The sequence below is a fragment of the Vanessa cardui genome, chromosome 16, assembly GCF_905220365.1.
Source record: "Vanessa cardui chromosome 16, ilVanCard2.1, whole genome shotgun sequence".
Lineage (NCBI taxonomy): Eukaryota > Metazoa > Arthropoda > Insecta > Lepidoptera > Nymphalidae > Vanessa > Vanessa cardui.
Window position 1 is genome coordinate 7,110,685 of NC_061138.1, and position 15,105 is coordinate 7,125,789.

Below are 15,105 nucleotides of genomic sequence, written 5' to 3' on the forward strand. Positions count from 1 at the left end.
CTTCTTTCCTTTAATGAAGTTGTGCATCGATCTCTCCTGTATATCGTATAATTATTATTAAATATTTCATTGTCATCTTTTGAGTCATCCAGCCAAGTTTCATTTGCAGCTATATAAGTCTTAATTCCTGTATTTTGGTTTTTAAACCGCGGACATTTTGATAGTAGAAATAAACCGATCAAAAGGTATTAATACCTTAAGAGACTATGTAACTATGTTATACGTATTAAACATATTAACATAACAGTTTATGTTTTGTCGAATTTCAAGTTATAGTTTTTTAAAACCATTCCAATAACTTTTGGTTTGTAGTTGGGAGTACACCTATCTATTTAATTGCATGATAAACTTTCTTAAATCGGATGGGTTACACGGAACTGGTTTTTTCTGCCTAGAATTATTATTAGCAGCCAGAGGTAAAGTGGTCAGTATTGTGTGTATCTGAAAGTACGCCCTGCTGTCCGATAATATATTACATAAGAATAACATTTTGCCTTAAGACAGAGATATCGTATGTCATAATAATAATTTACCGTCTATCTTTTGGCTATTCATTTCAATGTCAACTTAACTCTAAGTTACTACAGAGAATTCTTTGACAGAAAACTCAGTATCTCTTTTATTCGCCTGACAAAGAAGTGGAACATGTGTCCTCGAGCCCTACATACTTATAGGCTGTCCATTACACTAACGAGGCAGTTAAAATGTCTGTGAAGCTCAGCTTAACAACAAAAAATTATGGATTCGAAATTCAAATACATTCGAACAAAAAAAAGGAATGATCGCATTACTTTTGACGTTTGAACGAATATGTAATGATGTTAATGCACGTCACTCTAGTATCATATATATACATACCGGTATATATAGAGTTCCGGGACATTGTCTCGCAATATAGCTCATTTCAATTGTTTTTCAAGGATGTAAACCAGTGACAAGGCCGTATTAGAAAAATTATATATACGTATGTTACATCTTCCATCTACATTCTTTTAATATTATACATTCTTTTGTTTTGGGGGAAACCATTCAAAAGAGCCTTGACAAGTTTCAAAGCAGCGATTCTGTCACACGTACATAAATCTGTTGGTCATTTGTTACGATTTTGTGAACTTCAAATAAATACGCTTGGACATTTCAGTATTATTCAGTCATACATCAATTCGGCAATAGAAAACAAGTGCACACCTTCTTTCGGCAACATGCATTTATTATTGGTAAGATTTGGGATTTTCTTTTGGCATTAATTGTAATTGATCACGTGTTTTTATTGGTAATTCTCATATTAATAAATAAAATATATATTAAAATCTTCTGAAAAGTAAAATGACATTCTGTAAATGTTTTCCCACTTTGCTGTAACGAAAGTTTTAGTTCATATTTGTATATATAAGCATTTAATGTTATTAATTCTTATGTTAATAAAAATAGTTGATTTGCTGTACCACTGCAAGACTGAAGCCTCCTATTCTAATCTTAACTCACTCACCTTTGTTTTGGTGTAACATTCTTCTGATTTAGGTAAATTAACTTGATTTATTTGTAATTTATAAAAACCACGTATGTATGGAACCCGCATTGGAACAGCGTGGTGGAATATGTTCCAAACCCTGACCTTAATGGAAGAGAAGGCCTCATCCTAGCAGTGGGAAATTTACGGGCTGTTACTTTACTTTAATTTTTTACTTTTGTATGAACCTGTCTATTTGTCTGTTTTTGGGAAATTTTCAAAACTATTTTTACCATCTTCAAAACGTAGTTGGGTTAGGTTAGGTTGAAAATAATTCCTTATGTATAATATAATACAAATTTAATAGGATTAATTGAATTGTTAATTGAAATTTGGTAATGACTAGGTATATATTAGGAAGCGTTTCTTTAAATATTATAAAATAAATGTGTTTTATTTTTATTTACAGATAACTGTGTTGGCCCTGATTGCCGCTGCATCGGGTGACCCAGCCATATTACTAAGTGGAGGTTTAATATCTCCATCCTTCACATCAGCAGCACTTGTTGCGCAACCAGCGGCACCAGTAGTAGCCCCAGCAACTCCGGTTGCATCCTTTTCTCCACTGGCTTATTCATCCGTGGCCTCAGTAGCGCCCGTTGCCCCGGCAGCTCAAGTTGCCCCAGTGGCCTTCTCAGATTATAAATATGCGTATGGTTCCAGTGTCAGTTACCAAGACTACTACCCGGTTGTCAACTCAGCCTTTTCTCTACCTTACAGCCTACCTTACGCTTATGCCGCCGACTGGTACTATCGCAAATAATTTTGGTGTAAAAGAAGTGGATACGATGAACAAGCCCTTTCTCATTTGATTTGTATTTTTTTTTTCAAAAAAAAAAACAAGAAAATTGCAAATGTTGCAACACTGTATCAGTAAGTTACTTATTATTATTTTTGATAATTTTATATAATATGTTTCTTACTTTCGATTACAGTTTGTTATATTATATTTTATTGGAGTGTTATTAAATTGTTTAAAAAATACTCATATGTTTTACTTTTTGTAGTCATTAATTCTCGTTTATATCCTTTTACTAATGTGATAGAAAAAGATTATCGATTTGTAAAATAAATAATTGATCGCGTTTTTTAAAAGTACAATTATGGCTGTGCAAACAAATCTTTAGGATTTATATTTTTAATAACATATCTTTACGCTATAATATATTCTTTTATCGATAATCTCCACGACATAACCAATTTCTTTGCGTTGTACTAAGTTTTACTGTTGATTAAAAAAAATGTGTTTTTAAAACGTATTAATACATATTATATGTATTCAGAAACAGATATTTATAAGTAATTATTTAGGAATAAAACAAAATAAATATGCATAAAAATTTATTTAAACGTTAGGCATTTCGAATTCATTGATCTAGCGAGAAGTCGGCTAAGGTCACCATAACTTGAGCATAGAAAATGTCTTAAAGCAAAGGTGTTTTATTTATTTTAAGAAATTTTAAACTGCTTCGCGATCAGGTGACCTCATAGTTTAATCTTAGCGAAGAAAGTATCCGTTGTAGGCATAGGGTAGAGTATTGTAAGGAGCGGCAGCGGCGTAGATACCAGATGAATAGTAGGGGTAAGTGGGTAAGAGTCCGGCGCCGTAGGCTACTACCTGAGGCTCGGGCTTGGGGTTGGCGAAAGCCACAGCCACGAGGGCAAACAAAGTGAACTGAAACAAATAAAATAAAATATTAGTGACATTTTAATTAACACCATGAACACAAATAGATTCCTTGAAAAAAAAAACAATCAATACAAATTAAAATTTTAATTACTATGTGTATGAATGTACATAAGTCAATTTATTAAAATATTTTTTCTCAAATTCCTGAAAACACTTATGTAAAAGTTGATGTTGGTACCACTATTTATGGAAATAATAGACTTCGATGTCGCTAGATCGATCACCATGACAATAGGTAAACGTGTAAGTCACAAATAATATTTAGTGTAAATTGTATCGAAGAGTAGCTTAGTAAAAAGAATAGAAAAACACTGTGATATTTACATGCTAATAAGTAGTAAATAAACGGTTATATTTTAAATAAAAATATATTAACTTGGTGTTAATAAAATACTATTTCTCTCATTATTAAGTTGATATTCGAAAGAAAAGAAAAAGTTGTACACAACATTAATAAATATAAGATAAAACCGTATTTTTACAAAAAGCTTAGCGGACAATGGACCAAAAACACCAATTGTATAGGCTAAAGTTATAAATGGCGGTTTCCATTTCACAAAGGGTTAAAGACCGCAAATTCTTATATTGTAATGTATATTTTCTTGGAAAATCACGAAACCTTACATCATAACATCGTATAATACATCAAATATATATTACGTAAATAAAAACAAAATTATCGAGTTGAATTGTTAAACAATACCCAAAACAGTTACATTTTTCACCATTGCGTTAAACTTCAATAGCTTTGTAGAGTAATGGTGAAATAACTTCAAAATTATTATTTATTTTTTTGGATTATACTTTCTTGAATATAATTAATATCTATTTGAAGCGTTATTATTTATCATAACAATAAAACTTTAAACTATTAACATTAATCTAAAAAATATTTATACAAAAGGTAAAAACGTTTTTCCTTTTGTATAAATAAATACAGTCGATGTCAGTTTATTTTTGCTTTCTTTTATATTTAAAAGTTAATATATATTATTGCGATTATTATAGAAATCACATTTAACTCACCAGTTTGAAGAACATTGTTATGGAGTTGCTTGGAAGAGTTTTCACAAGTGATATCTGTTGAGCATTTGCTCTGATTTATATACAATATCTCCGACCACGCCTCGATTACCTGTCTTGCTATGCCTTGATAAAAACCGTCCTTGATCTTCAAAGTAATAATGTATTCAATGTACTTACTATAACTTGCCTATCAGTATGTGAATTATTGACATCCGTGTTAGGTACTCGTAACTAACATCTGTTTGCATCTTAGGATTGCGCTGTAAAACTTTAAAAACCATAATATCAATTGAACTGATAACAAAAAATGTAACAACCTTACGTACCATTTTATTTTTGGATTTTGTTTTCGCTGAAAAACGCATTACACGTTATTCTCACGTGAAGTGGAGGGAGTGTATGTAGGATTCTTCGATGACCTGAACGACTAGTATACACTGGAATACCCATTAAAAAACCAGCGGTACCCTCCTCGGCTCTTCTCGGGCGCCTCAGGACCGCTTTCGTATGCTACTTTAAAGTCTTCTTACCTACCTTATTTAGGTAGTGAAGAATAATATTATATATAATTGTTATAAAATATTAATAAAAACACGGAACCAAAATGTTATGTACATACATATCTTTCACCGGATGATTGTAAGCATCGTTATCCTATAATTACGACAGCGAGATCGAAATTTTAGTAGTGAGTAATACCTTGTGCTATAACTATCTTTATAATTTAACTGAAATTAGTCTATGGTGTTTATGATTTTTCTCAATTTTCGGTAATACCATAATCAAAATATTCTTTATTCAGTAGACTCATAAAAGCACTTTTGCATCGTCATGTTCCAGCTTTATTTTAATTGTAAATGTTACTAACAAGAAATTAACTTATAAAATTATTGAAAATATTTTCTCCTGCTTAAATTAAATCGGTATCGGTATAGGTAAGTCTGTGATCCTGGACCACAAATTTGCACGGAACATACTCCCACTGAACAGTCGTGTCGACGTGAAATTGGCGTGGAAAACAGTACCATTTTCTCTCTCAGTGACAGTCTAGACAAAGACGTATAGGGCCCAACTATTTCTGAAGACTTAAATAAAATATTAGTTAAAAAAATTAAATATTAGTTAAAAAATTAGAATAAAATTTAAAAATACTTTTAACACATTAGAGTTTGTCGCCGATAATTGTTTTGACTGTTACAACATTCCTATGCATTATAAACAATGGACGTATAGAGGCTATCGTAGTTACTATCGGAAATTTTTGGTTTAATAGTAACAAACAAGTCTACGTTCACTCAGAGGTAATAAATGAATTTATTCTGTTAGGACATATTTCTCTCCAATTAAACAGGAATTTCGGCTTAATATAACAATTAGTATATTTACAATTTATTTTATTATTTGCTCATTATGACGAATCTAAACTAACTATAAACTGGTTTTAGTAAGGATTTCAACCCAAATAGATTTATAATTAATGAGATTTAAATAACACCAACCCTTATTAACATAACCCTACTCCAATACAAATCAACGAAGAGTAGATATTTAGAATTGGATTATTACGATATTATTTACGATTGTTATCACGAAATGTTTATAAGTTTAATTTGTGTTTATAATTCGTCTCGAGCTCAACAGGAAAACATATCATGAAGAATGATACATGTGTCTAATTTAACTGAAATTCCAACCAACCTGCATTCGAAAAGCATCGTCTAATAAACTTCAAACCTTCTCGAAGGTTGAGAAGACCTTAGCCCAGCCTAAATATATAGAGGCAGCGGCATTTTTGTTATTTGAGTCCTATTCATTTTTAACCTACCAAATATTTATATCCAAAAATAACTGTCTCCCTTTCCAAATGTATTCAATGACCGCAGTATTAGATGTAAATATTCTAAAAGGCATTTATCCTTAAACACTTTTTGAAATAAATGTCAATTAAAAAAAATAGATTTTTTTATGGGATAGGTGGTAAACGAGCTGGAGGCTCATCTGATGGAACGTGACTACCACCGCCCATTAATATCTGCAGCACCAGGGGGCTAACAGGTACGTTACCATTGAGGAAGGAGTACGCTCTTTTCTTGAAGGTTCCCATGTCGTATCGATTGGTAATCTACCATTCATCATCAAGTATCAAATTGCTTGCACCATTAATATTGTTTTAATTTTATATCGTTCATTTTATATATTATATAAAGTGACGATGTCATATTAGTTATTATCATGGCCAATGTTTTACCATAATTATTACTTTGTTGTATTGGAAACTAGCTCCTATTAACATACATACATTATTAAAATAATAACTCCTATCCAGCGAATATGGATATACAAAGAATAATTAGAAAAGGTAATTACAACAACAGCATACTTCTGAAGGTTATATAGGTAAATATAAAAATATTTATGTTCTAACATAATAACGATTAATCTATATATGCAAGAATTTAATATATTATTTAATATATAACAAATGACTTCAACTAATTATTTTTTAGTTTCCTGTTATTTTATATTTTTGGTGCGCAATGTAGCATTTTTTTTATTTGTATTGAAGTGTATTGTAATAGTAACACTTTTTTAAGCTCAATTTTAGATGTTAGTTGTAAATTTAAAGTGGTACAAATAATTGTATTGTAGAAGCAATTATTCATACAGCTTGAGTACAACCGTGTACCCATGTTGTTTCCAAGCTTAATAGCTTGGTTTATTATTAGTTCATTTAAAATATTTTTCTTTCGGATTGTAGGCTTTTGTGCTAGTCCATTATAAGTTAGGTGTGGTACCAAATCGACACATATTCTATCACCAGCATATTAGACTAAAATAAAAACGTGGGGCCCCTCTGAAATCCTACCCATGGCAAAGCATATCTTTATAATTTGGTAGATCATGAGCTCGGCGTCCGCTGGTGTAGCCGCCACGGCTAGTTATTGATTGCCAAAATCTGCAGTTACGATTATAGTAAGTCGATGCAATCCACACTTAGTATAGAAGAAAGTATTACTGCAATAATTAATGAGCCCCACGTTTTTATTTTAGTCTAATATGCCTAAAAGCCATTCTGCCTAGTACTAAAATATTTCTGAACTAGAAGTTCAAAATACCTAATTGTTATGGTGTGAGCTGCTTAGTTTACCTACCAAGCAAACCCTGGTGTTAGTGTTCTTTCATGAACCGCCATTCCGCCGATGACATGGTTCATTTTATGACGACCACTACCATCATCGGTGAATAATTACCGGGACCACCTACGTAGGCTGATAGGTAAGTAACTATTTATTTATTTTCTAGTTTTTAGTCCACATAAGATAAAACCGTTTAACTTAAAAGTTTTTTTACCGATTTTTAATTTTCTAGTTTTTAGTATTTAATGAAATGCCTACCGAATATTCCTCATTCTATTTAATTCATTTAGTGCATAATTATTACATGGTTTCTTACCTGATAATTTATTACAATCTAATTCCTCAATACATAGCCCTTCCAGAGACTTGACTCGAGTTAGAGCCACAAGGGCAAGCATCCCTTCCTCAAACAATTTTGAGCCCAAATACACTACTGCTTGGTCGACTGTGCTGCCCTGCATTTTATGGACGGTGGATGCCCATGACAAAATTAAAGGCAACATCCTTCTTTCAGCCGTACCATCATTGAATTTTGCTGGAAACTTTATGGGTTTAGATTGAATAACGCGCATGCCGGCTCTACTAAAGTCAATCCGAACTGATGGTACATCTGTTTCGTACATTTGGGTTCGACGGAACTGAGGCCAATATCTGTAATGTGGCCTATAGCACCATTTACCAATCCCTTTGTAACGTCAATGTTGGACCGCAACATTACTTTTGCTCCCACAAATACTTCAAGTACTGATGGTAAGCCTCCAGTCTTATTTATATCTGTTGGTTGGTTTGTATATTTGCTAAATTTAAATTATCTGTCTTTCGTGTGGCATCAATTAGTTGGTCCTGTGCTTTAATGATATAAATTTGAGATCCCTTATTCCGGAACAGATTTAAAACTGCAGCGTTGTGATTGTTTACTTGTTGATTAGTGGGGTATACCCTTAACGCTATGTCTGTTGCAAACTCATCACTTGGGTTTTGGCCTCATGTTGCTCAGGTGTTTCTGACGCTATTAGCTCTCTTTGTCTCTCGCGTTGTGATGCTAGCCTAGACTCATGACGCTCAGGTGTTTTGACGCTATTAGCTCTCTTTGTCTCTCGCGTTGTGATGCTAGCCTAGACTCATGACGCTCAGGTGTTTTGACGCTATTAGCTCTCTTTGTCTCTCGCGTTGTGATGCTAGCCTAGACTCATGACGCTCAGGTGTTTTGACGCTATTAGCTCTCTTTGTCTCTCGCGTTGTGATGCTAGCCTAGACTCATGACGCTCAGGTGTTTTGACGCTATTAGCTCTCTTTGTCTCTCGCGTTGTGATGCTAGCCTAGACTCATGACGCTCAGGTGTTTTGACTCTACCAGCTGCCTTTGTCTCCCACGTTGTGCTATTAACCTGGCATCATGTTGCTCAGGTGTTTCAGTTGCTAACCGTTCTCTTCGTTTCTGTAATCGACTATGGGTTTCATTTTTACTTTCTTTTGTACGTTTCGTTCTATACTTTTCTTTCTCCTTTTCGAGCCTTCTTTTTCGTTGCGTAGCAGTTTCGTTTGTATTTTTGTTTGATTTTTTATTTATTGTTACCATGTTGTTCCCACGAGTAATTGACATTTTAACGGTCGACCCCCCAGAGGTCCAGTAGAGGGGCAAGGCTATAATATGCAACAAGATGCGCCCAATCTTGAGGGAAAACGCTTACGACATAACATTTTTATCCACCCTAATGCCATACAGTCCTCAGCACGTTTTAACCTATTACCTTAACTTGGGTGTTAAAGCTACTGCTAACTACGTAGGCACCTAATCACCTATTTTTTTTTATCTGTCTTTCTAACGTCACACAATTCGGACAAAACTGTACTGGACATGACTACTCATGCCCTCACCTAATACGCCGTTTTGTAACGATGTCGATCTTTGATTTTAAATTTTGTCATAATCACAGTATTCTACTTGTGTAGCCCTTTCATTTGTTACCCATATTGAGGGGGTTGTGGAAAAATATGTAATCCGCCATTTTGTACCGGCAGCCATCTTAGATTTGCAATGTTATTGATATTACTTTATTGTATTGTCATCGGAATTAAGGATGTGTACCAAATTTCAGGTCAATCTGACAACAGGAAGGTACGTAAATTTCGATTTCTAATTTTGACCCAAACAAATAAACACCGTGCGGGTCGAGCTAAATAAAACCGTTTAATAATAAAACCGTTTAATTAGTATTGGTTTGTCAGTTTGAAGTTTGGATGAGCCAGAGTACAGGCACAAGGGCGCATACCACCAACACGCCAAAGTTGGTGTCGCATTGGCAATGTATGAAATAATGTTTCTTACAATACCGATGACACATTTGCTAGTAGGTCAATATAATTATTGTTCGCAAATTTGAGAACAATTTTTCATCATTTTTAAAGGACGTGATTTTCTCATTCTGATCTAACTGTGATGTATACCTTATTTGTTGTATCAACGTCATGTAATAGTAACTTCTGATATTGCAAGTTAAATTTCTTATTAATTGACTTGCTCGGGCGGTATTGCAAGGCTTCTTATAAAGTATTGCATAATATTAACCTGCAAGTTAGTTGTTGGTATACGTCATACAAAGAGATCATGCTAAACCAATCATAAAGATTTAGCAAAATACTTTAAAACACATAATTTCCTTTAAACATAATCCTACAAATACCTATTATAAATAAATAAATATTATAAATATGAGACCACATCACATACATTACTCTGATACCAATGTAAGTAGCTAAAGCACTTGTGTTTTGGAAAATCAGAAGTACGACAATACCACAAACACCACATTATAAATGCAAATATTTGTGAGGATGGACTTCTGATATTTGTTACACTTTCACGAAAAAACTACTGAACTGTTTTAGATGAAATTTTACAGTCATATAGATTATACATCACAATAACAAGTAGTAATGATTTTATGTAATTTGGTCATAATATAACGATACATTAAGTTTCCGTGCGAAGCCAGGGTGGGTCGATAGTGTGACTATATAAATGAAATGTATAGTAGTCGTAAACCTTAGGCTCTAGAAACTCTTTTAATATTACTTTTTCCCTCTTGATGGTGGGGTTGCTATTTTATTTTGATATAATTAAAATAATGTCAAATAATAGTGTATACTTAAATGTTCCACTGCTTGACAAAATTTTCCTCTTATTGTAGAAAAAGATTTAAAGTATAGCACTCGTTGCTTCAATGGAGTTTAGACGATAAAAATCAGACGTCATCACCACAGAAACGCGATGAACATAAACTAATAATACGAAAATACAATGCATTTACCCTGAGTTCAAATTGGTAATCCGCTATTGAGTTTCACATGATGACCAATGGGCCATCACAACCTTCTGTAACGATTTAAAAAAATACGTTTAGTAAATTCAAAACACCAAAGCCCGGCGAAACATATACCAAATAAGCGAGAGATTAATAACATAATTTAGTTAAATATCATATAATAAACAATAATTAATGAATTTTCAAACTTTTATAACATTCTAATTTTATTATGCTTTTCCTTCTATAGGAGCGTATAAGTATTATTACTATAAATGAAATATGAATAAATAACAAGCTTATCCTAGTTTTATAAGTTAATAGTTAATAAATAGGATTAAATTATATTGAATAATATTAAATATTCAACAGTGATCACCGACCGACCGAATAAGTCAGAGACAACGCTCTCTAGACTGCTAAGAAGCTATAGAAACTATAATAATGGAACAAACTCATTGCTTTTACATATAACATTTATTTAACTTCGACTTTATTCACTTAAACTAGATAAAGAGGTAAAGTTTTTTAATTTTCTTCGTAGATAATTTACCCAGATATTGACTCATATTTTCATAATAGGCATTTATGATTGTATGATACCTATTTGTTATTTATAATAAATATAAAACTCAAAAACGTCCTTTTTTGTGAATTGGATATGGTAGTCCACCTGACGAAAAGTGGTCACCAGCGCCCATAGACATTGGTGCTTTAAGAAATATTGCCCATTCTTGGCGTTGCTAGCACGTCCCTTACAATGGAAACAAAGGTGCTATATCCTCGATGCATTTAGTTACACTGGCTCATTCACAATAAAAAAAAACATTTCTATGTACTGCTATTGGACGGAAGAATATCGGATGAGTAAGTGGTAGGTACATATACAAAGAGCCTGCACAAAGCCCTACAGCCTATTAAAAATTGAATATACAACACTGTATCAATTCTCTAACTTCACTAGTAATAAAACAGATACACCGATGTATTGAATAAAAAGATAATCCTTACTTAAACAATAAAAGTGAAAGGTTATTTTTATGAATGTTTATCCCTCTCTCCCTCTCACATAAACGACTGAATCGATGTTCACGAAATTTAACAATAGTAAGGCTTTTGCGAAAAACAAACACATAAACCAAAACTTGACAACCAAACTCATAAATCGGGAACGAATCCGCGGGTGAAAACTCGTTTAATTATAAAAAGCAAGTGAGATGTTACGTACAAATAACATATAAATATCATAATGAAGCTGTTTGCAAATTTTTTCACATATATATATATATATATATATATATATATATGTGTTTAGAAAAAAACCCTAATCATGCAAAGTCCATAGAATTACTATTAGCTTCTAGAGAATAAAATAACGACGAGATCCGAAACGAGAAAAATGCGAAGACGTGTTATATTATGCCTATCTTAAAAATATACTATGATCAGAATCAATTTCAACTTTTGACTTTCATTCTTTTGGATCGTAATATACATTCAATATAATATACAGTCCAATACACAAACTTAAACTAGAAGTTCGCACGGCGCGTTTCAGAGAAGGTTTTATTATATAAGTAGCTGTATTTGCCGTTTTACACGCTTTCAATTTAGACTATTGTCGTGAAAAGCGTGTATTCGTGTTTTTGTTTTTCACAGTATATGTAATCATGAAGTATGTTTAATAAAACAGCACAAATTCATTAAATACATATTTATTTAATTCTTAAAAATTATAGGAAAACAAAAAAGAAAATGCCGCTTTTTAACATAAAGGTAACAGTTGAATTGAAATTACATAAAGAGTAATTATAAGTTTTCGATCAATAATACCCATAGCCGTAATTGTAAGGGTAACCCGAATATCCTCCATATCCTCCGTATCCTCCAGAGTAAGCTATCGGATTGCCATATCCGGAATAGCCAGCATATCCTGGATAGCTTGCCGGGTAATTGTTATAGCCGTAGCCGGAGTACAGCTGCGGCCGAGCCATAGCCAGGGCAAAAATAGCGAAGATAATAATCTGAAATAAAAATAACAATTCAATCAATTGAATTATGAAGAGTATATAATAAACATGATATACTCGTATATTATACATTCATTAAAGCTTATAGGCTTTTTTAGTTTTGAACTAATATAGATCCTATGATGCAATAAGCATCATATTTTGATGATGACGGATTTTCATCAAAATCATTAAACAATGAACTAAAACGCTATGTCACATTTGCTTAGTTGTTATAACACTGGTTTGCTTCCATCTTTCTTGCCACAAAACAGCTGTAGGTGGGACATTTATTGATATAATGAAGGATCAGTAAAAGCGAGCAGTAAAAATTAAAACGATACAGCACTATTCACTACTTACAGCGAATATAATATACAAAATATATTGAAAACCGGTATATATTACCGGTAATTAAAATGGATGACGATACTACCCCTACTCGTAAGTTAAAAAATACTCACAAACTTAGCAAACATTTTATATTTAACCAAAACTGTTATGGTAATGTAGAATAGTATTGAAGGTTGAGATACTTCTACCTCCCTTTGATTGAGCAATCGCACTGATACAGTTTTTTTTATTTCGTTAATATTTATACATTTAGTTTGTCCTTGAGGTCTTGGAACATGGCGGAAAACAACACAAAGAATAACTTGGACACTATGTAAATTAGAATACAGAAAAAACATATTGCAGACGAGCAGTACATCAACAATTAGGTCCTCTTTGTGTTACTCAAACGTCGTCGAGAACATGAGCCGCATATGGTTAAGGTATTATTTATTTTTATTGCAATAACACAGTCGTAGCTCGTAGGTAGGTAGTTTGACAAAAACCAATGCCTTATTGTACAATCTATACAAAGTTTTTAAAACAAAACCGTTTCAATTATTCCTGATACCGCTTCTTCTATTACTAAAATTAGCTCTTGGCTCTGAAAATGTGTAAAAAGTAAATGTAAAACTATGGTATATTATAGTACAAATAAAAGATTGTGACACACCACAATAGTGTCTGAATTTTAATTCGTATATCGATGTTTGGGAATGTTTGTAAATATTTTTATATTGTGTGATTTTTGCTGTATCATATTTCTTTCAACATTTTTCTTTTGATATATTCGAAGACTTCTTATCTTCATATTTTAATACATTACGTTACGGTGACATAAGCATTTTCCTGTTTTGTTTGAGGATGACAGCATAAATTGCTTCCAAAGGAGGTCTTTGAACTGTAAGTGAGGTGCGTCTTTCAACAACAGTAAACAAATAACACGACTGATTAAAATATCATTCCGTTCTGTAGTACTTAAATCCCTAAGCACGTATTACTTCATAGAGTTTTTATTAAAGTCCATATCCATAATATGATTTATGTTTGTCATGCAGGCATTGATCATAATATCTTGAAGGTAATAATAAATTGCTTCCGTTGCAAATGTTTCAGATAATCGTTTAAATTATTCTCATTCTAATCGCTCATTTAATAACGTAACATTATATAATGAATAGGGCCAGGAATTATGTGACGTTGGTAAAAACTACGTCTGCCGGGCCACTTCAATGTTTTCCGCGAGTCACGTGCCAAGACCCTTTAACTTGTAAAAAATCATCCCCCACTCCGTTCTATGCACCGATTCGGCCCGACTTGTATTACGATTTTCTTTTCTTTTTAACTGCCAGCTTCGTCTTTATCACGTGACCAACACGCCGTACTCAACTCTCGTGTTTTGGTTGTGACGTCTGCGATTTCTATTACTTGATATATTTTTCCTTGTCGCGTACGTTATTATCTAACTGTGTTTATCTTTTTAAACGTTCTTACAAATAATAAATGTTACTAGTTATTCTAGTATTATCAGATTACTTGCAGAAATTTAAATCAAATATCACATACATTGTCGAAATAGTTCATCAGAGTCATAAAATATCCAAAGTCATAAATGCTTTTTTTTTAAGTAATTTATTTATGTTCATGATTAAATAACAGTTTGATAATGTTAGCTGAAGACTCTTCTCTCCCTTGCAAGAGAATATTTATAAATAAAATTTTAACAAAAAGAAAAACCGACTTCAAACAAAACACTATTTTAAAACAAATGAATATGCACGAAAAAGTAATAAAAATAATTGCGTATTCAACATATTTTTTAGAGTCTTCCTAAGTTAAATGAAATGAAAAAAAAAAGACTACTTAAAAGTCGATTAACGATTATATCATGTAGTTATAGTTATTGGTATATTTGGAGCCGGTGTCAGCCACGGTGCCCTTGCCCCAACAATCAAAAGAAAGAAGCGATACGAGCCCCTTGATTGATCCAGTATATTATTGTATAAAAGGTAATTTGTAAAAAACATATTTGTTAAAGTATTCTCGTATTGTATTTTGATAGATATACTGTAGGGTTTTATTGGCTGACACCGACT

The 15,105-nt window shown here is 32.5% G+C and overlaps 1 protein-coding gene and 2 long non-coding RNA genes across 3 annotated transcripts; 1 reads left to right on the top strand and 2 right to left on the bottom strand.

Annotated features, from left to right (window-relative positions):
* Nucleotides 1-953: 953 nt before the first annotated feature.
* Nucleotides 954-2,337, top strand: LOC124536486. Its single transcript, XM_047113041.1, has 2 exons — nt 954-1,217; nt 1,920-2,337. The coding sequence occupies exons 1-2, from the start codon at nt 1,203-1,205 to the stop codon at nt 2,271-2,273; spliced, it is 369 nt and encodes a 122-aa protein (XP_046968997.1). The 5' UTR covers nt 954-1,202; the 3' UTR covers nt 2,274-2,337.
* A 501-nt stretch (nt 2,338-2,838) lies between these two features.
* On the bottom strand, nt 2,839-4,583 carry LOC124536487. The gene is made up of 2 exons (XR_006966876.1): nt 4,227-4,583; nt 2,839-3,185 (listed from the first exon to the last, which is right to left on the bottom strand). It is a non-coding gene; the product is annotated as an uncharacterized LOC124536487 (long non-coding RNA).
* Nucleotides 4,584-12,366: 7,783 nt separating this feature from the next.
* LOC124536276 lies at nt 12,367-13,295 on the bottom strand. The gene is made up of 2 exons (XR_006966869.1): nt 13,141-13,295; nt 12,367-12,691 (listed from the first exon to the last, which is right to left on the bottom strand). It is a non-coding gene; the product is annotated as an uncharacterized LOC124536276 (long non-coding RNA).
* Nucleotides 13,296-15,105: the final 1,810 nt, after the last annotated feature.